The sequence below is a fragment of the Sciurus carolinensis genome, chromosome 2 (assembly GCF_902686445.1).
Source record: "Sciurus carolinensis chromosome 2, mSciCar1.2, whole genome shotgun sequence".
Classification (NCBI taxonomy): domain Eukaryota; kingdom Metazoa; phylum Chordata; class Mammalia; order Rodentia; family Sciuridae; genus Sciurus; species Sciurus carolinensis.
Genome location: NC_062214.1, coordinates 23,930,030 through 23,954,465, shown reverse-complemented (window position 1 = coordinate 23,954,465; position 24,436 = coordinate 23,930,030). Strand labels below are relative to the sequence as shown.

The following is a 24,436-nucleotide window of genomic DNA, read 5'->3' as shown; positions in this document are numbered from 1 at the left end:
CCTCCATTCTTACCATCCTCCTTATCCCTAACCCTAAACCTAACCCCCTAACGCTAACCCCTCCCACCCACCATTATATGTCCTCATCCGCTTATCAGTGAGATCATTTGTCTTTTGGATTTTTGAGATTGGCTTATCTCACTTAGCATGATATTCTCCAATTTCATCCATTTGCCTGCAAATGCCATAATTTTATCATTCTTCATGGTGGAGTAATATTCCATTGTAAATATATGCCACAGTTTCTTTATCCATTCATCAACTGAAGGGCATCTAGGTTGGTTCCACAATCTGACTATGGTGAATTGAGCAGCAATGAACATTGATGTGGCTGTTATCTCTGTAGTATGCTGATTTTAAGTTCTTTGGGTATAGGCCAAGGAGTGGGATAGCTGGGTCAAATGGTGGGTCCATTCCAAGCTTTCTGATAAAGCCATTAATCTTAACTCAGGATTTCTATCCTCGGGCAAATCAGTTAGATGCTCACACCTGGACTACTTGTTCCAAGCATTGCTTCATTCAGATCATTTAAGTTGCTTTAGAAATTTTTTAAAAAAAATGTTTTTTGTAGTTGTAGATGGACAGCATACCTTTATTTTATATTTATTTTTATGTGGTGCCAAGGATTGAACCCAGTGCCTCATATATGCTAGGCAAGCACTCTGCCACTGAGTTACAGCCCCAACCCTTTAGAAATTTTTGATAGTAAGGAAGTCAAGAATATAAAGTGAATCACTGAGTCAACCCATTGAAAGGGGAAGTTCAAAGTTTCCAACAATGTAGAAATATAGAAAGAGTAATTAGTTTTTGTGTAAAAGAAACTTTATGACTGACATTATAAGAAGCTGTATGTATGTGTTTAATGTTTGAGGATACGTATGCACCTGTGAGACCATCACCACTATCAAAGCCATAAACATGGCTGTCACTTCCAAATTTCTGCCCACTTTATTAATTTTGAATGTGTGGTATATTGATATTTTAAAGTATTCATTGTTAGTCTTTGTTGAGCTTTGCTTAAGTATTAACATGATGAACTTATAGATGAAAATATGAATGATTTGAAGACTTTCCTATAATTAAATAGAAACTTAAATGCACATGAACAAAAAATATTTTTTTGAAATAAAGTACCATTACCATTCAGCTCATGTATCTTTTCTTTCTTTTTTTTAGAGCGGAGGTACTGGGAATTGAACCCAGAGGTGTTTAACCCCTGAGCCACATCCCCAGCCCTTTTGTTTTTTATTTTGATACAAGGTCTCCCTGAGTTGCTTAGGGCCTGGCAGAGTCGCTGAGGCTGATCCTACTGCCTCAGTCTCCCAAGTTGCTGGGTAATAGGTGTTCACCACCATGCACTACTCCTCACATTTCTTTCTTGGTCCTTCATTTCTGAGTTGTTGGAAAGACTTTCACTGTATTATCTTTTCCTTTATTCCTTGATTTATTATTAATTTCAACATGATTTGAGAGTAATACAGTCTAACCAATGTTGATCACACAATGCAAGGATGGTTTGATGTTAAGGAGTTGAAAGGAAAAAGAAACCACAACTATTTCCATCAAAAAAGCAGCCAGTTATCGAGGAGACATTTCCTCTTGTGTTTGTTTATTGAAGAGACACTTATATGATACTGTTTCCCTAGATTCATTATAGTGAAGCACTTCATTTTCATATTCCTTTTTGAGGGGTGTGAGGTGAGGTATTAGGAATTGAACCAAGGGGTGGGGGGGCTCAACCACTGAGTCACATACCCAGCCCTTTTTATTTTTTATTTAGGGACAGGGTCTCATTGAGTTGCTTAGAGTCTTGCTGAGTTGTTGAGGCTGGCTTTAAACTTTACAACCTCTTGCCTCAGCCTCCAGAACCACTGGGATTACAGGTGTGTACCACCTTGCCTGGTGTTTGTATTCATCTTTAACATTCCTTAAGGATTTAGGCCTCCCAAAATGATCTGTTAAATGAATTCTTTTAATTTGTTTGTTTGTTGCAGTGATGGGGATTGAACCCAGAGCCTCTGCGCCTAGGTAAGAACCCTACCACTGAGCTATATCCCCAGTCAATTCTATTTTGAGTTTACTTTTAGAACGGAAGAGTAAGCCAAAGTATGCTACCCGTAATTGCTCTGCCTGAAGAATGTGAGATCCTATTAGTCCAGGTTTCTCGGGAAACAATAAAGATGAAGTCCTTTCTGTGTGGCATGGAATGTGCACTAGCTTGTTTTTTTTTGTTGTTGTTGTTTTTTTTTTTTCCATTTGGTTGTCAACAACAACCCTGGTGACTGGGCTCACAAGGAAACAACTTTTTTTTTCTTTCACTTTTACATATGTTATAATCATGACAGCAACTCTTTTGTTGGTGGACATTTATTTATTTATTTATATGTGGTACTGAGAATTGAACCCAGTGCCTCACACAAGCACTCTGCCAGTGAGCCACGACCCCAGCCTGAGGAAGTAGATGTTTGGGGAACTATTCCCATTTCCAACGAATTAGAAAAGTAGCATAGTCTCAATTTGAATCCAAAGTCCATATTTTTTTCTGTTACCACACCAGAACTGAAATATAATACAAGCAACAAAAAGAGATCACATATGTAATTTGCCTTATTTACAAAGGAAGAAAATGGGTGAATTCCCCCACCCCCAGCTCCAAACTGCAATATAATATGCTTTGTATTGTGGGGTGTAAAACTAACCCCTCACCTATGGAATGTTAATCTGGCACCCAAGACAGTCCAAGCCTCTCAAAATTCAATATCCCACTATTTTCTTATTGTACCCCCCACCAAAAAAAAAAAAAAAAACTAAACAAAGAAACCAGCAAATGGTTTCACTTCTAAAACCAGTCATTTACACTTAAAAAAGGAGATGAGATGGGATTTGCTTCTTTTAAAAAATGTTTCTGGAGCTACTAAAAAACTTGAATTTACAAAATAGTTGATAAATAATGTTCCTTAGATTGTACAAGAAGGGAGACAGGGACCACTGATAAGACATGATGTGTGATTAATCAGACTTGGCTTCTCCTGCTTCACCAGAAGCTGAACTCGCCTTGTTTTAATTTCCATTTTCTGCAGGTAAACTCTGTAATTTCTTGATTAGCCATGTTAGCCTATTTTTCCTTTGCTCCCCTTTTCTCTTTTGTTTGAAATTAAATGTAATATGAGCTATTTCAGTGCATAATCATTATAAAATTATTGATGTTTTACATTTTTTCTTATTACTATGTCTTTGATATTTATAGCACATCTCAGTCTAGAATAGCTACATTTTAAATGGTCCATAACCCCATGTGGCTAATGACTATCATATTGGGGAACACAGACCCACGTTATGAAAACCTATACAAAAATGTATACTTAGAAAATGTGAATTTGTTGAAAGTTACATGTTACTGTTAGGATTTGGATAGAAGGTGTTTCCTGAAAGCTCCTGTGTTCACGCAGGAGGTGGAATGATTAGACCATGAGAGCTGTGACCTGTGACCCATTTGAGGGACTAATTGTTTGCATAGATTACTAAGTGGTCATTGTGGGCAACATGGGGCATGGCTGGAGGAAATGGGTCACTGGGGGGCATTCTTTGAGGAATATGTATTTTGTCTCTGGCTCTTCCAGTCTTTCTGCTTCCTGGCTATCCTAAGGTGAGCAGCTTTCTTCTGCCCTGCCCTTCTGCTGTGATGCTTCACCTCACTTCAGGCCAGAGTGATGGAGTTGGCCAGTCATGAATTGAACCTCTGAAACCATGAGCTTAAAATGAACTTTTCCTTCAGGTTGTTGCAGTCAGGTAATTAGGTCATAGCAATAAAAACCTAAATGATTTAGTTATAGAAAGAATCTTTGCCTTACATGGCAGATTTACTAGAGTTTTCTATAAATAACCCAAAATTCAGTACATATTTGTTGACATGTCTCAGGAGCAGGTCTCCTTATAAAAAGTATCTGCAATGCTATTGTCCTGCCCAAAATGAGCTTCCAAAAAGTAGTTAAACGAAAGGATCAAGCGGCTGGGGAGGCACAGGCAGGAGGATGGTGAGTTCAAAGCAAACCTCAGCAAAAGCAAGGTGCTAAGCAACTCAGTGAGACCCTGTGTCTAAATAAAATACAAAATAGGACTGGGATGTGACTGAGTGCTCCTGAATTCAATCCCTGGTACCCCCCCCCCAAAAAAAAATCACACTAGTTTGTTACCCCAGAAGGTGTGTAAACTCTTATCCACATTGATTCAAACACAGAAAGCTTCATTTTTTGCCCTGACTCCACGAAAACTGTATGCATGTACCTGGAATTTGAGGTTTGGTGGGTTTAGTTTACACAACCTTTTACCTGTCTTTTGATGAGGCATGATAGATTTTCACCAATTGGTAACCATTGCCAAAAACTACTTCCCAGTTAATTGGCAATGGCATATGCTACCTTTGTAGTAAGGCAAAGCCCTGAGTGCCAAAAGTTCCTTAACAGAAACTGTCAGGCAAGCAGGGATGAGGCTTCCCATCATGGAAGAGAGCCGAATCTAATTTATGCTACTTTTTAAAAATTATTATTATTTGGTACCAGGGATTGAACTCGGGGGCGCTCAACCACTGAGCCACATCCCAAGCCCTTTTTTGTATTTATTTAGAGACAGAGTCTCACTGAGTTGCTTAGGGTCTCACTTTTGCTGAGACTGACTTTGAACTGTTGATCCTCCTGCCTCAGCCTCCAGAACCGCTGGGATTGCAGGAGTGCGCCACTATGCCCCGATGATCTCTGCTATACTCTTTGAGTCTGCAGTTCTCTTTGTGGTTTGCCACCCCAACACAGAAGGTAATGGGCTGACTAGACATTCTTTAGTCTGAGGGAACTTAAGAAAATCAATTTATTGAATATTAAGGTTCATTGAACTAGTTGGAAACCTGATATTGGCAGGCCCCCCCCCCCCTTTTTTTTTTTTAAATACAGGGTTTTTCTGAATTGCCCAAGCTGGCTTGAAACTTGTGATCATGATCCTTCTGCTTCAACTTTCCGAGTCATTGGGACTATAGGTGTAATCCACCGTTCCCAGCTGGCAAGTTCATTTAAAGGTTGATGGATGAATATGTACAAAAAAAGAAAAATATTTGCAGCATACAGGTTATCTGAATATGGTAATATGAATTTTAAAAATTTTAAGTCACAGTGAACTTGTTCGAGATTACCTTACTAATTGAAAGAGGGGAATGGGCACATATGCCTTTGCATTGTGTGAGTTTATTTTTACTTAATAGAATAAAATTAAAATAGCCAAAGTTCACAACCTTTTGTGAATAGCCTTTTTTTTTTTTTTTTTTTTTTTTTTGTCGTATTGGAGATTGAACTCAGGGCCTTAGTGCTTGCAAGCACTCTACCAACTGAGCTATATCCCCAGCCTGAAAAGTTCTCTATTTTGTACTAGGGATTGAACTCAGGGGTACTTAACCACTGAATCACATCCCGAGCCCTTATTTGTATTTTGATTAGAGACAGGGTCTTGCTGAGTTGCTAAGTACCTTGCTCAGTTGCTGAGGTTGGCTTTGAACTCATGATCCTCTTGCCTCATACTCCCGAGTTGCTGGGGTTTCAGGTTGCACCACTGTACCCGACTCTAAAAATTAATATTTTTCAATCTGAAATAATAATGACATGCATGTATGGAGGAGGATACATCTGAATAAATATATAACATCTTTGAGATGGAAAAGCCTATGGAGAGAATTATATGAACAAATAAAAAGTAATGATGTCTGCATTAGTCTCCAGTATTACCCAGAAATTTAAGAATATAGACATTCAGCTTTTTAGTTGACACAGTTAATGGAGCCATGATGTTTCTATAATATTATACTGTCTTCCATAAAGGCACAATGATGTACTAATAGTACATTTATTAAGTGGTACTGATGAATTCATATAACTCATCTCTCTTGTGTCACATAAAGCTGCATGACTTTTTAAGATAAACTGAATGGTCTGTGACCTAGAATTAAAGTATGTATAACCTGCTTATACCTGAGCCATTATAACTAAATACTATTATTATCTTTAAAAAAAAAAAAAAAAAAAACTTTTCCTAATTTTCTTATTATCATAAAATACATACAACTTAGTTTACTAATTCATAACATCTGTCATCTCAGTCATTTTAAGTGTACATTCAGTGTTGTGAAGCGCATTCATATTGTTTTGCAGCCATCGTCATCCGCTATCTCCAGAATACTTTTCAGAAAAACAAACTTTGTTCTTTAAACAGTAACTCTTCATTCTTTTCTACTCCCAACCTCTGACAGCTACCCTTTTACTTTCTCTGAATTTGATTATTCTGTGGACCTCATATAAGTAGAAGCATATAGTACTTGTCATTTTGTGGCTGGCTACCTGTTTAGCATAATATCCTTAAGGTTCATCCATGTTGTAGCATCTGTTTGAATTTCATTACTTTTTAAAAATATCTCTATTTTATTTATTTATTTTTTTTAATGTGGTGCCAAGGATTGAACCCAGTGCCTCACACATGCCAGGCAAGCACTCTACCACTGAGCCCCATGGATATCATTAATTTTTTTTTTTTTTTTTTTTGTGGTGCTGGGGATCAAACCCAGGGCCTTATGCTTACAAGGCAAGCACTCTACAATCTGAGCTATCTCCCCAGCCCCAGATTTCATTAATTTTTATGTTACTGTTTTTAAATTTACTTTGGGGTACAGGAATTGAACCTGGGGGCTGTTGAACACTGAGCCACATCCCTAGCCCTTTATTATTTTTTATTTTGAGACAGGATCTCACTAAGTTGCTGAGGCTGTTCTTGAAATTGCAATCCTCCTGCCTCAGCCTCATCACTGGGATTACAGGTGTTCACCACCACACCTGACTTGAATTCAAGTTTTCCTTTTTTAAGGCTGAATGATATTCAGAGGCTGTAGAAATATACTATATTTTGTTCACTCATCTGTTCAGGATTCTTGGTTTGTTTCCATGTTATAGCAATTGTGAAAATTGCTATGACTGTGGGAGTATAACTATGTCTTAAGATCCTGTCTGTAATTCTTTTGAGTATATACCCAGAAGTGAAGGTAGTAGGTCATATGGTTATTTTATTTCTGATTTTTTGAGGTACTCTTATACTGTTTTCCACAGCAGTTGTACAACGAGTACACAATGATTCATTCCTTCCTTCCTTCATTCCTTCCTTCCTTCCTTTCTTTCCTCCCTTCCTCCCTCCCTTTCTTTCCTCCCTTCCTCCCTCCCTCCCTCCGTTCCTTCTTTCCTCCCTCCCTCCCTCCTTTCCTTCTTTCCTCCCTCCCTCCCTCCTTTCCTTCTTTCCTTCCTTCCTTCCTCCCTCCCTCCCTCTACTGCGTTGTACCATTGACTGTTAGAATCATCAGCAGCTACGATGAGGAGGCCCAAGATTTATGCTGAGTAAGTACATGTAAGAGAGAGATACTAAGGAGTTTAAGCATAAAAGTAACAAGTGGTTTATGTTCTGAAAGGTAAAACATCTTTGTATTTACTGTTAATATAGTTGGAAGAACGATGGCTCAGAGTGGACCAGATCCAGACAGGAGGTAGGAGTTAGGGGCATTACACCACAACAGCCCAAGTCGAAGAAAATATTAAATGTAGAAATGGGAAAGGAAAAAGGAATAAAATGCGGCCACTCTTCTGAAGTAGAATCTACAGACTTAATGGTTAAAAATAAAGGTGAGAAGGAATAAATAAGACCTGCGTTCTTAGATGGATACAGGAACTTGCAGTACGCTGGCATAGAAGCACCATTCCCAAAGTCATCTTACACCTTTTTCTTTTTGCTCTCCACAGAACAGAAGCAGGAGGAAATGTTCCCTGAACCCAGTCCCACAGTGGACACCTAACTCTTAACTTACCAAGAACATATACCCTGCTTACCGAGATCCCAACCCCAGCTTCTGCTAAGACCACAACACATTCTTTCCTATTCCTGATGTTCCTTCCCATTTTTTAAAATTTATTTTTTATTCATTTATTTATTTTATTGCAGTGCTGGGAATCAAATCCCAGGCCTTGCAAATGCTTAGCAAGCACTCTACCACTAAGCTATATCCTCAGCCCCCTCTCTCCCACTTTTAATTAATTAATTGCTTGCAATACTGGCCATTGAAAATAGGGATGTTCTATCACTAAGTTACATCTCCAGGCTCTCCCCCACTGCACACACTTTTTTTTTTTTTTTGAGACAGGGTCTTGCTAAACTGGCCACAAATTTGGGATTTTCATGCCTCAGGCTCCCAAGTTGTTTCACACTTCTTATTTAAGGAACCAACAGATTATTTATTTTATACCTACTGGATGTTCTACATCTGCATTAAACCCCTCCTCTTTCTCTGCTTCAATTTTCCACGGTAGACAGCTTATCATTTGATCCTTTTTGTTTGTTTTTTTGATCCTGGGGATTGAACCTAGGAACTCTCTACCAGTGACCTACATCCCCATCTTTTTTCATGATTGGAGAAGAATATCAGAGTTTATCAACCTCCTAGAGGATCATGAAGGCCAATCTGAGGAGCAGAAGAAAACTGGAATTCCTGATGAAATAGGTGCTGGCAACAGAGTGCAGATTAGGTTGAATCCTTGAGAAGGTCCATTTAGGAGAGAAGTGAAAGACAGTAGTCCTAAAAATGGATTGAGGATGCTAATGAAAGGGTAGAAATAACAAGGTTATGCTGACTTACTGGGCCTAGGGACATGAAGGAAGAAAATTGGAAGTCCAGCCAAGCTTTGATGCAGTGCCCCTTTAGAGCACTGTAATTTGGTGTGGGTACCCTAGTTGCTGAGGGTATGTCAGGGAAATGGGCAAAGTTTTTTTACCCAGTGCTGTGCGCCACAGGCACTTTGAGGTAACAAGTGCGATGAAGAAAAGTATTGTGGGATAATATGAAGGATTAGGAGTGGAGAACAACTTGAGTTAGGGAAAATCCCTCTGGAACAAGTGACATTTGAACTGACATTGGAATGGCAAGGGGTCAGCCATGAGCAACGGGAGTGAGGGAGAACAGTTCTAAGCATAAGAAATATTCTGAGCACACTGAAGCAGGAATTATCTTGGAATATTTGATAGAGAAAAGGACAGCATGGCTAATGCTGCAGTAAGAGGGCAGGACAGGTAGGATTTTGAAGAGAAACTTGGATTAAGTTAGCAGTTTCAAACTCCTGTTTTTTTTTTTTTTTGTTTTGTTTTGTTTTTGTTTTTGTTTTTGGTGCTGGAGATCGAACCCAGGGCCTTGTGCTTATAAGGCAAGCACTCTACCATCTGAGCTATCTCCCCAGCCCCTAAACTCCTGGTTTTAAGGATCCCTTTATTCTTGTAAAAATTAAGGACCTCAAGTTGTGTTTATGGAATATAAACACCCCCACATATTTTTTTAAAGTTAACTCTTTTTTTAAAAATATTTTTTTCAGTTGTTGATGGACTTTTTTTTTTTATATAGTAGTGAGAATTGAACACAGTGCTTCCCACATGCTAGGCAAGTGCTCTCTACCACTGAGTCAATAAATAAAGGTTTTAAAAAAAAGATATGAAATTTGTTTTGACGTATCTTCATCCCCATTCACACCCCAAAGAGTCTCCAGCAGAAAAAAAAACAAAAAAAAAACCCACTCCTCCCTCCCCCAAAATGATTCGAAATGGCTTATTCCCTGATAGTCTCAGATTCTCTGGGTTCTCTAACTTTGCTGCACAATGTTAAGAGGTGTAGTCTCCATGAGAAGGCAAGATGATAATCAAATATAATTTAAGTAATGTCTGTTCATGTGAGAAATATTAACTTGGTGGAGACTTGAAACAGATGGTGTGCAGTTGGAGAAGATAACTATATTATTCCAAGTAAACGTTTGTTTTAGCTGGGAAGTGGCGATCCATATTTCACTTTTCCCTATTTATGTTATCAGGTCAGCTGTGTTGCTGCTGCTTTTAACTTGCATTAAGGTTATCAACAAGGTTTTGATGTTGGCAGGCTGATTACAACCTATCTTTAAATATTAAAATCATTAGCATTGGAAAAGACCCTGTAGTTACTATTAGCACATAGTGGCATGATCGTCAATGCATTCCTGATGGGTAGCTAATACAACCTTGTATTTGAATGGTCTGACAGAGCACTTTCTTACCTGCTTAGTTGCCTTTTAGTTCCTTGCCTGTTTCCATTTACAAATGAAGAAACCAAGGCTCTGGAGTGACTTGTCCAGGGTTCCACAGTAGCTGATAAATTAGCAGAATGAGGATTGAGTGACATCTTCCAGTTTATTGCCCAGCCTCCATCCACAGTAGCCTGCCTTTGACTCGTCATGATCATAAATCTCTAGCTGTAGAATTTTGTTCATTTGCCAAACTACCTTTTTCATCTTTGCTTTAAACAAACTTTTCATGTTTACTGTTATTCTGCTTCAGATAAGAGGTGATCTTAACTTAAGGAAGAAAAGTTTTTTATTCTTATCTGGCCCTAATGTACTATATAGCCATTGTTCTTCACCCAACTAAGTTGTAGAGTGAGAGATGTGTACAGTATCTTTCTTATGTGTCCTTTGTTACAATAAAATGTCTAATTTTTGTCTTTTGTACTAAAGACTGAACCCAAGGGCACTGTACCTCTGAGCTACATCCCTAGCCCCTTTTCTTTTTACTTTGGTACAGGGGATTGAACCCAGGAACTCTTTAACCACTGAACCATATCCCCAGTCCTATTAAAATATTTTATTTAGAGACAGGGTTTCAGTGAGTTGCTTAGGCTGGGTTTGAACTTGGATTCCTCCTGCCTCAGCCTCCCAAGCTGCTGGAATTATAGGCGTGAGCCACCACACCTGACTGACTGCTCTTTTTCATTCACTTTTTTTAGTTTCTTATCTTTCATGACAATCAGTCCTTGAACCTCTGTTTTATACTCACTTCCTCACAGATACTTGATCTCAAGCTTTTTTTTTTTTTTTTAAACAGTTCTGTGGGTAGAACCCAGGACTTGGCACATGCCATGCAAGCATTCTACCACCAAGCTATATCCCCAGCTTTTTCTGTTTTATTTTGAGACAGTGTCTTTTTAAGTTACTGAGGCTGGCCTCAAACATGCTCTCCTCCTGTTCTGAGTAACTGGGATTACAGGTATGCACCACCATGCTGGGACCGCTCTCTGGCACATTAAATAGGATCCATATACTATTAGTTGACAACATCTCATTACAAGTTCTTGCTTTCTACCTCAGACCTCAACTCCAGACTTCTATACTCTGCTGTGTGTCCTACCTTTTTAATTGAATATCTACTAGGCATTTATATCACCAGTTCGTCTCATTCCCTAGCTTCTGCTTCTCAGGCCATCTCCTTTCCCATTTCAAGTCCTCTTTCCAGTTGCTCAGGGTAAAACCTCAGGATTGTACTTTGACCTATTTCATGTAATCCTTTTTCTTTTTTTAATTTGCTGCTTTATCTTCAGCAATAGGAAACCTGCTGTTACATACTCCTTCCACCCCCCCCCCCCCCACAAGTTTTATTTTGAAATAGGGTCTTGCTAGGTAGCTCAGGCTAACCTCAAACTTGATATCCTCTCCTGGCTCAACCTCCTGAGTCTCTTGAGATTATAGGCTTTTAGGAACACACCCAGCAGAATGAAGTTAATTTTTAAAGCTTGGACTTTTCTCTGACAACCTTGGTGAACCACCGTGTCCTCTTTTTTTTTTTTTAGTACCAGGAATTGAACCCAGCGTCACTCAACCACTGAGCCATATCCTCAGTCCTTTTTAATTTTCATTTGAGATAAGGTCTTGCTGAATTGCTGAGGCTAGTCTCAAACTTGGGATCCTTTTGCCTCAGCCTCCCGAGCAACTGGGATTACAGGCGTGTGCCACTGTGCTAGGCTCCTATGTCTTAATCCTAATAACTGGGTTGTAAATTCCTCTTTTGCCTTCTATGTAGAAAGTCATCTGGCTTATACAAAAAGATTTTATTTCTTCTTTTCCAGTCCTTACACCCTTTATTTCTTTTTGCTGTCCTGCCACTATGGCCTGACTCTGTAATAAATGATTTTCTTTCTGAGTTGAAAGGATGCTTATAATACTTCCCCAGTAAGCATGACATTTATGTGGGTTATTGGAAAAGACCCTTTATTAGGAATTGATGTGTTTCTGGCTTTGTTGATATTCATAAGTGGAAACTGGGTTTACCCAAATGCTTTTTCTGTAATTACTGAGATCTTAAGATTTTCTTTATCTGTTTATATGGGGAGTTAAATCTTTCTTTCCTTCATTCCTTCCTTCTCCCTCCCTCTCTCCCATTTTTTGGTGTGTGTTGGGGATAATTGGGGATTGATATTTAACCACTGAGCCACACATCCCTAGCTCTTTTTATTTGGAGACATTTAACCACTGAGCCACACATCCCTAGCTCTTTTTATTTGGAGACAGGGTCTCACTGAGTTACCTAGGACCTCTCTAAGATGCTGAGTCTGACTTTAAACTTGAGATTTTCCTGCCTCAGCCTCCTGAGCTGCTGAGTTTACAGGTGTGTACAACCTCACCTGGCTTTGTTTTTTCTAATATTAAAGTATCCTTGCATTCTCAGATAAACTTGAATATGATTTTTGTAAAGAATATATGACTGGATTTGGTTTACTATTTTTTCTCAGCTTTATTGTAGCCTTCTAACATGCCCCTTTATGTTTAATTTCTTTCCATCAGTTCCTGGAAACCACTGATCTGCTTTCATAACTAGCTTTGTCTTGTCTGAAGTTTCATATAAATAGGATAACATGGTATGTGATTTTTTTTGGCATCTTGCATCTTTCACTTACCCTAATACTTTCGACTTTTATCCATCCATGTTGCTGAGTATATGTGTGTCAGTAGTCAGTTCCTGTCTGTTATAATTTTTTATTCTTTGGTGACTAGTGTTGAGCATTTTATTATGTGCTTATTTACCATTTCAAATCTTCTTCTGGTATTCCTTCTCCCTTTCCCTCTTCACTAGCGATGGAGCCCAGGGCCTAACACATGCTACACAAGTTCTCCACCACTGAACTAGATCCTCAGCCCTTCTTGCCCCACCCCCTTTTAAAAATTACTTTATCTTGAGACAGATTCTCTACTTTAAGTTGGTAAGGCTAGCCTTGATCTTGGGATCCTCCTGCCTCAGCCTCCTAAGTAACTGGGATTCCTGGTGTGTTCTGTTTACCCACCTCTCCCAGTATTTCTTAGCAGACTGATTTGTTGTGAAGAATCAAATTTAATGACTTCCTTAGTAAACCTGTTAGGAATGATCAATAGTCCTGTCATACATCTGAACAATATACATTTTACTTATTTTTTTCTCTATGATAAGCAGAAATACTTGACCATATCTCTTATCCAAAACTTAACTGTCTGAAAATCCAAGTAAATGATTAATCTTAGTTTTTAATCTAATTAAAGTAAAACATGTAGGAGTATGCTGTATACCTGCCACTGTTATATCCAGTATGACACCCCAGAACCAACCTTTGTTGTGTAATCCCCAAAGTCAAATGGGAAAAAACTAACTATAGTTATAAAATATACTTCACACCAAACTCAATTTCTTTTCAACTTCTTCCTTCAGACCTGAGGATTTCCCGACTTTGCCGTTGTTTGGGTTGTAACAGCCTTTTCCCTTACATTATAGCATTATTTTTTATCTCATAGCTCACACCTCTGTTCTTCATTGTTCCTTTACCAGCCTCATAAGAAGTTTAAAGAACTTCAAAAGGAAAAACCTTGTATAATTTGTAAATACCCTTGTTTGTGGGCAATTGTTCATGGAGGATTCTGGTCAGTAGCATTAGTCTACAGTGTTTACCAATAGTATGTTCAATAGTACTTTCTATTGTTTACCTATGCAATAGTTCTACTCTTGAGTTTCATGGTTGGTTGTTTTTGTTACTAGGGATTGAACCTAGGGGTGCTCTACCACTGCACTACATCTCTTTTTAAAAGTTTTTATTTGTAGGGCTGGGGATATAGCTCAGTTGGTAGATGGCCTTCCTTGCAAGCACAAGGTCCTGGGTTCAATCCCCAGCACCACAAAAAAAAAAAAAAAAAAAAGTTTTTATTTTTAATGTAGATCTCATGAAAATCTACAAAGGTAGGTCAGTAGAGGAAAGGGACGGAAGGGTGGAAGGCAGGAAGGCCGGGGAGGGGAATGCTGGGGAGTGATATTGACCAAATTACATTGTTATACATTGTGTGTGTGTACGAATGTGTAGCAACACATCCCATCTTGTATTTAATAATGCAGCAATAAAAAATGGGGGACGTTTTTACTTTGAGATGGATCTCACTAAATTGTCTAGGTTGGCCTCAAATTTGCAATCCTCCTCTTTTTAGCCTCCTTCTTTCTTTTAGTGACAATAGAATGCATTTTAACACATCATATGTAAATGGAGTAAAACCTCTCATTCTTCTGGTTGTACTTGATGTAGAGTTTTACAGATCATGTAATCTTATATGCACATCTATGTTCAATGATGTTCAACTCATTCTGCTATCATTCCTACCCTGTTTTTAGCCTTTTACGTAACTGGAATGACAGGCATGTGCTATTGTGCCTGACAATGGAAAGAATTTTCTGCTGCTTGAACTTAAAGGTTTTTGAAATTGATAAGTGCTCAAGATGTGGTTGGTACAAGGGCTTCAGCCAAAATATAACATATAAACATCAATTTCATAAAAATTCAGGAATAAGTCACTTTGCCACTGATGACATGAAGGCATGTCATAGCTTCTGTCTTCCTATAGGAAGTTCCTCTGCTCCTACTCTGACCCCAGGCAGAGTTAAAATGCCTACTTTGAAACATACCCTTTACCCATCATCTGAGCAACTGCTGAGTTTGTCAGGTTATACACAGCATGAGGTACATTCATGCTATCTTATGTATTGTATTTGGTGCTTTCATGACTTTAAATTCTTGGACCATTCCATACAACATGTCTGAGGTTATATATAGATGAATTGTTAGGTAATTCTGAGCAGCCGGAATTACAGGCATGCTGCACCATGCCTGGCTGATAGGCAGTTTGTTTTTTGTGGTGCTTGGGATCAAACCGAGGACTTAATATATACAAGGCAAATGCTCTCCCCTGAGCTGCATTCCCAGTCCTAGTTTATTCATCATCCCTCACTTTTACATATGTTGAAAACAAGGTCCAGAAAGGTAAAATGATTTGCTAAAACCCGCGTAACAGAACAAGCTTTCACACCAAATCTATTTCCATACCTATGGCTTTCCTGCTGTAGTATTGCTTGAAACATGAGGAGAGACACTCGAGTTGCAGTTTTGTGGCTGATGGAGTCAGTAAGAGAGGAGTAGTATCAATGTGTAAACAGTGTTCTGAGGCTGGGTTTTGTTCGCTGTCTAAACTTCCATTTGGTAAGAGCATCTTGTCAGTGCAGCTGGTCTGCTCCACCTTTTTTATCCTGCCAAGTGCTGAATGTTAAAACAGATCTCACTGTTAAGCCCTCCTCAGGCCTTTGGCGCCCTTGCTGTAAAGGCAGGTGGTCTGAAGAAAGACTCCCTCCAGGTTGTTGCACACTGTACACGCACATAACAGTGCGAGACAACTGTCAGTTCCTTCCTTCCCTTCTCCTCCACCCCCTACAGAAAGCTGGGCCCCAGATGGAAGAGCTGGAAACGAGTCAACTGTTCTTTGAAGGGCATTGAGAAAACACTGTCAGGGAGAAAAAGGCAAGCGCAACAGTTCATTAGTCCACTAATCAGACAGGATGACCATCAATTTCATAGGGAAAATGTCCTGAGCAGAGGGATGACAAGGGCTGGCAGTGATACCCATGTGACTTTCAGAGCACTACACATTTTGGACGGGGATTTGTAACTTGGAGGCTTAGCTTCCTTGACTTTCTTTATTCATTGTATCCTTTTCCAAAATGTGGCCACTGCAAAAGCATAAAGGTAATAATTGGGCCTGTAATCACAGTGAATCAGGAGGCTGAGGCAGGAGGATTGCAAATTCAAGGCCAGCCTGGGCAACTTAGCAAGATTCTGTCTCAAAATAAAATTAGAAAGGGGAGGGCTGGGGCTACAGCTCAGCTGGTACAGTGCTTACCTCGCATGCACAAGACCTTGGGTTCAATACCAAGCACCCCCCCCCCCACACACACACACAAATAAAATAAAAAGGGTTACAAGTGTAGCTCAGTGGTAAAGCACCCCTGGGTTCATTCCCCAATCCAAAAAAATAAAAATATAAAAAGTTGAGGGAATATTTTTCTCAGTAGAAAGTGTCCCATGAGAGCTGTGTGGTCCCAACTACTGGTGAAGCTGAAGCAGGAGGATCATGAATCCTAGGCCAGCTTGAACAGCATGCCAAGAATCTGGGTCAATAAAGAAAAGGAAAGAAAGTGTCTTGTGAATAGCAAAGATGGGGCTTATTGTTAGTGTCATGAACTCCTGTGTATGTTGTCTTTGTTGCTACGATCTAACAGAAAGAACATTTTGACTTAATACTCTGATTTGAACTTTTGCTGCCCATTCCTTGCACTACAGATTGTTACCGGAGACTGAATATTTGTTAAAACTTGGAACTACTGAGGAGAACAGAACTCATTTTAAAAGTGAGCCTATTAGTACCAAGTTCCCTTTGGTGGAAAATAACATTTTTTAATTTTTATTTAGTTGTAGATGGACATAATACCTTTAATTAATTAATTTATTTAAAATATTTTTAAGTTGTTGATGAACCTTTATTTTACTTTATATGTGGTGCTGAGGATTGAACTCAGTGCATCTCACATGCTAGGCAAGCACTCTACCACTGAGCCACTGTTCTAGCCCACTGAGCTATATTCTTTGCCATTTTATTTTTTATTTTGAGACAAGGTCTTGCTAAATTACTGAGAGTCTTGTTTAGTTGTTAAAACTGGCCTCAAACTTGCCATCCTCCTGCCTCAACCTTCACTGAAATTGTATGCATGAGCCACCATGTCTGGTGCCTGAGAACTCTTTTCAGTGTCATTTAGTTTATCTAATTTCTCTTTCTGGAATTTCCTTGCTGTTATCCAACCACTGCTTATTGTGAATTACCTGCAGGGATGAAATAGTTCATGGTTAATCAGCTGTTCTTTTTATCTTTTTGAACAATTTACGTTATAAGTGACATGTACTTGATGTTGGAGATATTGACTCCACCTTTTCCTTTATTAGTTTAGTTGACAAAAAAATTTAGTGTTTATCATAAGTACTAATTCATATACAACTGATTTTGATTCTGTCTCCATGTTGTGCAGTCGAGGCCTACTGGCCTAGATAGTTTATAGTTTAGCTGTTTCCACCTCTACTTAATTGATTCATTTATAAGAAGTCTAGAAAGAATACATTTGAAGTACTGCAAGTTTGGAGCCTGGTTTCTTCCTTCTCAGCCACTCTGGAAGCTGTTAACTTTCAGTTCACACCCCCCTTTGTCCTCGTTCCCTTGTTTTAGTTTGTGGTGTTGACAAAACAAAGTACCACATACTGGGTGCCTTAAGATAATAGAAATTTATTCTCTTACAGTTTAGGAGCTACAAGTCCAAGATCAAAATCAGTATTAGCAAGGCTGATCCTTTATTGAGGCCTCAGATGGAGATATTAGTTCTATGCCTCTCTCCTAATTTCTGGTGTTTGCCAGTAATCCTCTGCAGTCCTTGATTTGTAGAGGTATCACTCAGTCTCTGCCTTTATTGTCACATGATCTATGTGATAATTTTCACATTGACTTCCCTCTGTGTATGTGTCTCCTACCTACCTACCTGTCTGTGTGTCTTGTCTATCCATCTGTCTATTGCAGTACTGGGTATCAAACTCAGGGACTTACCCATGCCAGACATGTGCTTTACTACAGACCTCCCCAGACGTCTCTTCTTGTCTTTAAGACACCATTCATATTGGATTCAGAGTCCATCTAAATTATCCAGGAGGATCTCTGCAGTGCCTTGACCTAATTACATCTTCAAAATCACTTGTCCCCTTTAGGTAACATGCACAGATCACGATGTTAGGAAATGGACATAATCTTTTTTGGAAACCAACATTCTACCCATTTTACTAAACATCTTCTTTGCTCTTCAGTCTTCTGGGAAAACGTTGGAATTTCAAATTAATGTTGCAGTTTTAAATATCTTATGGGAAACTCTGACCTCCATTTATTTTATTCTCTGCAGTTGGTTCTGAGAAAAGGGTACCAGCAATGCCTGGATCGCCTGTGGAAGTGAAGATACAGTCAAGATCCTCACCTCCTATCATGCCGCCCCTTCCACCTATAAATCCTGGAGGACCAAGGCCGGTGTCCTTTACTCCTACAGCATGTGAGAACTCTTAATTACTTGGGTTTGTATTTCTGAGTGACATTTGTATCTAAATGACTGACTTCCGTCACACATATACTATTCAACATTTTCAAAGTGCTAGTAGCCAGGTGTGGTGGCGCACACTTGTAATCCCAGCATCTCTGGAAGCTGAGGCAAGAGAATTGCCAGTTCAAAGGCAACCTCAGCAACCTGGCGAGGTCCTAGCAAGTCAGCAAGACCCTGTCTCAAAATAAATCATAAAAATAGCTGGGGATATGGCTCAGTGGTTAACAATCCTGGGTTCAGTCCCCTGGTGTCAAACAAACAAACAAACAAAAAAACCAACAGCAGCAGCAGCAGCAAAATGCTATTAAAATATAAGCAAATAGATAAATAGATAGGGTTGTTTCTAACTTTAAAAAAAATTTTTTTTTAGTTGTTGATGGACCTTTATTTATATGTGGAGCTGAGACTTGAACCCAGTGCCTCACACGTGCTAGGCAAGTGCTCTACCACTCAGCTATGACCCCAGCCATGTTTCTAACTTTTTAATGTAAATTTCTTATTCTTTCTGAGAATTATAACAAGCTTGGGTTTTTGAAGAAATAGTGCAGTGTATTGTTTTCATAATCTTTTGCTGTTAAGTAAATTTTTTATTCTTTGACTCAATGAATTTATAAGGTTCAAAATAAATTTCAGGACTGGGGTTGTGGCTCAGTTGTAGAGTGCTCATCTAGCATGTGTGAGACCCTGGGTTCCATCCTTAGCACCACACAAAAATAAAGGTATTGTGTCCACCTACAACTAAAACAAAATATTAAAAAAGAAATAAATAAAAGATAAAATAAATTTCATAAAATTATTGAACTACTTCTGAAAGTATTCCAACTATCACTAAGTCCCTTTATGAAAGAAAATATTATGGTCTTAGTTTTGTAGAGCTGCCAAAAACAATATCATACAATTGGTTGACTTACTTATTTCTAAAAGTTCAGCACATTATAAGTCAAAGATCAAGGTGTTGGCAGGTTTGGTATCTTCTGAAGCCTTTCTCCTTGGACTTGTGGATGTACCTTCTTGCTGGGTCCTCATGTGACCTTTCCACTATGCATAGTCATACCTGCTGACACCAGTCATATTGAATTAGAGTCTAGTAATTTGACCTAATTTAACCTTTGTTAAAGTCCCTTTCTCCAAATACATTTATATTCTGGGATATGAAGAGTTTGAACTTCAACATGTGAATTTTCAAGCAGAGACAATTCAGTCCATAACAATTACATGAACCTATAAATATATAACAAATGGTTCAACCTCACTATCAGGGAAATGCATATTATAAACTAGTGCCATACCTTTATACCCCTAGAATGTTCAAAGTATAAAGGAATATTAATTTTTGGTGTGAATTTATGGAGTAGTCTAACTCTTACATTGCTGGTTGAAGTGAGTGTATATAGATATATAGATATATCTATATATATATGTATATATACTTAAACATTAATTTAAAATCTAGGCTTAGATACACACATATATGTCTTGATTTAATTCTACGTTTCATGCAAGTGCTGCCAGCCCTAGTTCACATTGACTGTCTTGTAGATACTTTGCCTCATAAACAGAATACACTGGCTCTTTGTGGAATGCGAGAAAATGTCAGAGCACTGTGGTAGATGCTAAATGTATTGTTTTAGCCATTGTACAACTTGCATGTTATACTCGTTCAAAATTTTTGTGTGTGCATTTTTCATTTTAAAAGATGAGAGGACTGGGGATGTAGTTCAGTGGCAGACCACGTGCCTAGCATTTGTGAGGCCCTGGATTGATCTCCAGTACTGCAGTTGTGGAGGAAAGAAAGTCAAGAGAGTGTAAGATGTACAGCCTTCATTAGAAGGTTTAATTATTATTTTCTCAAAACCTTTGAAATTGAGAAGGCGATGCAGCCTTCATTTTGAATCAGAGTAAAAGCAACCAAGTTTAATAACCTTTTTCTTAAATTCTGTTTTGTATCTTAAAGGTAAACAGCCTTAGACATGGGTATTATCTTGAAATGAAACATATTTAACCCCTTCTTAGCTGGGTGCTGTGACTCACACCTCTAATGTTAGCAGCTCAGAAGGCTGAGGCAGGAGGCTGTAAGTTCAAAGCCAGCCTCAGCCACTTAGCAAGACCCTATCTCTAAATAAAACATAAAAAGGGCCGGGGATGTGGCTCAGTGGTTAAGCTCCCTTGGGTTCAATCAAAAATCTTGCTTATTCAAATTTTAACACCCAGCAATAGGTTTATGTATATATAAATCCAACCCTGATGTAAACATGTATTGAAATATCACATGGTAAAATATAAATAAATAAAAATTCACTCTTTTTTTTACCTCCACATTTGACTGCTTGGAGGTGGATATATTTTATTTTGGAAAATGTAAGCATAAGGTTTTATTAAGAAGACTTTTTTACAGTCTGCATGTCATGGTGGCTAAAAACACAGTAATATTTCATTGCATTGTGTCAAGAGGGCAGCTCTTGGCTAAGAATTGACCTTTCTGTGAAAATGAAGAAATGACAGACCTTTATTACTAATTTCTTGGTCGCTGAGGTTGAATGTTTAGCTTTCCTTTCCAGTAGCTTTAGTAATCTCTTCTAAGAAAGCAGGAGAGAATTCACCCTTTTTTCCTCTGCTTTAATCTTTTATTCAGTGAAGCATTTAGCACTATTTTCTTGGAAACTTAACCTTTGTTAATTAATGAACAAAAATTAAAAATACACATGTGGTGTATATGGTTTACAGAAACTTAGAAAATACACACATATGTAAGGTAGTGCTCATCAAGATGTGTAATCTAAGCTGGGTGTGGGGGCACACACCTGTAATCCCAACATTTAGGAAGCTGAGACGGATTGCAAGTTCAAACCCAGCTTCTGCAACTTAGGGAGAACTTGTCTCAAAAACAAACAGAAAAGCTAGAGTTGTGGCTCAGTGGTTAAGTGCCCCTGGGTTCAATCCCTGAGAGGTGTTGGGGGAGCGAGGGAGGGAGAGAAATATGTAATCTATTGGTAGTGCAAATATAGAAAGAATAAGTATGGTGCATAGTACTTAACAACTGTAACCCCAGCTACTTAGGAGGCTGTGGCAGGAGAATCGAAAGTTCGAGGCCAGCCTGGACAACTTAAGTAGAGCTTTTCTCAAAATAAATTATCAAAAGGGCTGGGAATAATGGTCAGTGGTAAAGTATGCCTGGATTCAATCCTGAGTACCACCAAAAACAAAAGAAGGAAAGAAGTATAATTTAGAAAGTAAAAGAGTGGATGTACATAGGCAACAAAGAATATGTGTTAAATCTACCAACGTTTAAACTTAAAGTTTAAACAAACAGCAATTTGTTTGTCAAAGAAAGCTTCTTCATAAAGACAATACCTGATCTATATAGGATGAAGAAGAGGTTGCCATGGACAGTCCAGAAAGAGACCATGGAGATGGTCAAGTGACTTTGACCAGTTTAGAGGAAAGAAAAGTGAAGTAGGAGAATGGTTGTGATTAATGAGTTTGTGTAGACATAACATAGGTTAACTATCAGTTTTCTATGCTAGGTAAAGATTAAATGATTGGACTTTTCTTTTGGGGGACGGGATACTGGGCATCTAACCCAGGGGCACTTTACCACTGATCTACGTCCCCAGCCCATTTTATTTTGAGGCAGGGTCTCACTGAGTTGCTGAGGCTGACATCAAATTTGGATCCTCCTGTCTCAGCCTCCCAAATCACTGGGGTTACAGGCATATTCCACTACAACTGCATGATTGAACTTTTTAACTTTTCTCAAAGTCTTGACTTAAATATTTGCTATGTTTTTAGATACTTAAATTTTAGATTTTTTTTTTTTTTTTTTTTTTGGTGTGGGTAACAGGGATCGAACATAGGGGTGCTTAACCACTGAGTCACATCGCCAGCCCTTTTTATTTTTTATTTAGAGACAGGGTCTCACTAAATTTCTGAGTCTGGCTTTGAACTCATGATCTTCCTGACTCAGTTTCTGGGTCCGCTGGGATTACAGGCTTGCAACACTGTGCCCAGCTCACCTTAGGTTTTTGAAGCCTGGATATGATTAAATAAAATCTGCTTGAAACTTGGGATTAGGTGATTTTATCTCACTGTTCAGTGACAAAGGAGATTTTTACTTGATGCCACCAAGAACATACCTCCTCCAATTAAAAAAAAAAAATTAAGGTCAGGCTCTGCACTTCTGTTTTAACACATTATTCTGTTACCATTATTTACTTGACAGTGTGTCTCATTATACATAAGTATTGTTGAGGAGAGAAACAGATTTGCATATTCTTTTAAAATGTGCTTTACAAATTTTAAATAAACGAAAGTGAACACAAACAAGAAATCAACAAAGGCCTTTGTGTTCTGTAAACTGAGTCTTCCAACTTTGGCTTCCTTTTAGTAAGCAATGGCATCAACCATTCTCCTCCTACGCTGAATGGCGCCCCATCACCACCACAGAGATTCAGCAATGGTCCTGCCTCTTCTACTTCATCTGCACTAACAAATCAGCAATTACCAGCCACTTGTGGAGCTCGGCAACTCAGCAAGTTGAAACGCTTTCTCACCACTCTGCAGCAGTTTGGCAATGACATCTCCCCTGAGATTGGGGAGAAGGTTCGGACTCTCGTTCTTGCACTGGTGGTAAGTATGGCATCTCTGTTGCCCTGAATGCATGGCTCACATCCACAGCCAGCAGAGAAGTCGTAGATTTTTAAAATTTGTATAAAACTGTTGAATTATAGCTTTCACGATGATAATGTTTATCATCGATGATAATGTTTATTTAATACTAATAAGCTTTGGATTTGGCTTAAAACTGGTTTCAGCAGGCCTGCTGGGGTCCAACCAAGTTAATGCAAGGTTTTCTGTGATTTAATATATTCAGTCCCTGGTGCATTGTTTCCAAACCAAAGAGAATAGAGGAGTAGGAAGTTTAATTTTCAGAATAATGACTTGTAAAATTGTAAGTTTCATCATCTAAATAAATAGTATCAAAGGATTACATTGTTTAGGTCCTCACGCATAGAGTTTCTTTAGGATTTTTAAGGTACACATATTTTTCTTTCTACGCCGAGTGTGGTGAGCCTGTGTTATAAGAGTACTTTTCTGACATTGATAGCTGGATGAGGTTTGATTGTCTGGGTTTATAAGGGAAGATCTTCCAGTTTTCAGTATAAATTAAATACTTCATGATTTACCTCAGGAAAAGTGTTCCATGCTCCTTCCTGCATATTAGCTTCCGTATATGGTTTAAAAAATCACAGTACCAGTCTTCCTTAATGTCACATTTCTCAGAGTATAATTCAAGGGATGACTAGGATTCCCCAGAAGGTTAGGATTAGTTTCATAGTCATATTAAGTCAGATCTTATTTGCCTTTTTGTTGTGATTCTTTCAAGAGCGTGCAGTGGTGGCATACACTGTAATCCCCAGTGGCTTGGGAGGCCGAGGCAAGAGGATCACAAGTTCAAAGCCAGCCTGAGCAACTCAGGAAGGCCCTAAGCAACTCAGCAAGACCCTGTCTCAACATAAAATATAAAAAAGGACTGAGGACATGGCTACAGTTTGAGACCAGTCTCAGCAAGTTAAGAAGACCCTATCTCAGAAAATAATGATAATAAAATAAAATAAAAAAGGATCAAACATATGACTCAGTGGTAAATTGCCCTGGATTCAATCTCCAATACAGGGATGAGGTGGGAGGTGGTCAATGGGGGACAAGTGTGCTGTGGATTTGCTAGGGGCTACATGACATGAGATATTGCAAAGGATACAGGACAGAAGCAGATAGTAAAAATCAGCTGTCTTCTGTTATGCTGGGTATTTAAGAGTTTTCAAAACTGTAAAACAGTGCACTTAGTACATTTCTTTCAGAAAATTTTTTATTTTTTAAATGTTATTTTTAAAAGATATCTTTATTTTTATAAATAAACCAACCCACTGCCTCACATGTGCTAGGCAAGTGCTTGACCACTGAACTCCAGCTCCAACCCCAGCCCCTATTTTTTAAATGTTATTTTAAATGTAATGGATTATTTTGAAATAGGTCAATACTTTTTTTTTTTTTTTTTTTTCTT

At 38.5% G+C, this 24,436-nt stretch overlaps 1 protein-coding gene across 11 annotated transcripts in view; it reads left to right on the top strand.

The window, feature by feature from the left end:
* Cbfa2t2 (CBFA2/RUNX1 partner transcriptional co-repressor 2) overlaps nt 1–24,436 on the top strand; it is a 145,499-nt gene that overhangs the window by 76,910 nt on the left and 44,153 nt on the right. For 10 of the 11 annotated variants that reach the window (XM_047538736.1, XM_047538726.1, XM_047538725.1 and 7 more), the window contains 2 exons: nt 18,184–18,327; nt 22,760–23,001. In XM_047538736.1, coding sequence (XP_047394692.1) covers nt 18,184–18,327; nt 22,760–23,001 — 386 coding nt within the window. Of the gene's footprint in view, nt 1–1,998; nt 2,029–18,183; nt 18,328–22,759; nt 23,002–24,436 lie in introns of those variants that run through there. The other variant, XM_047538734.1, reaches the window with a different exon arrangement.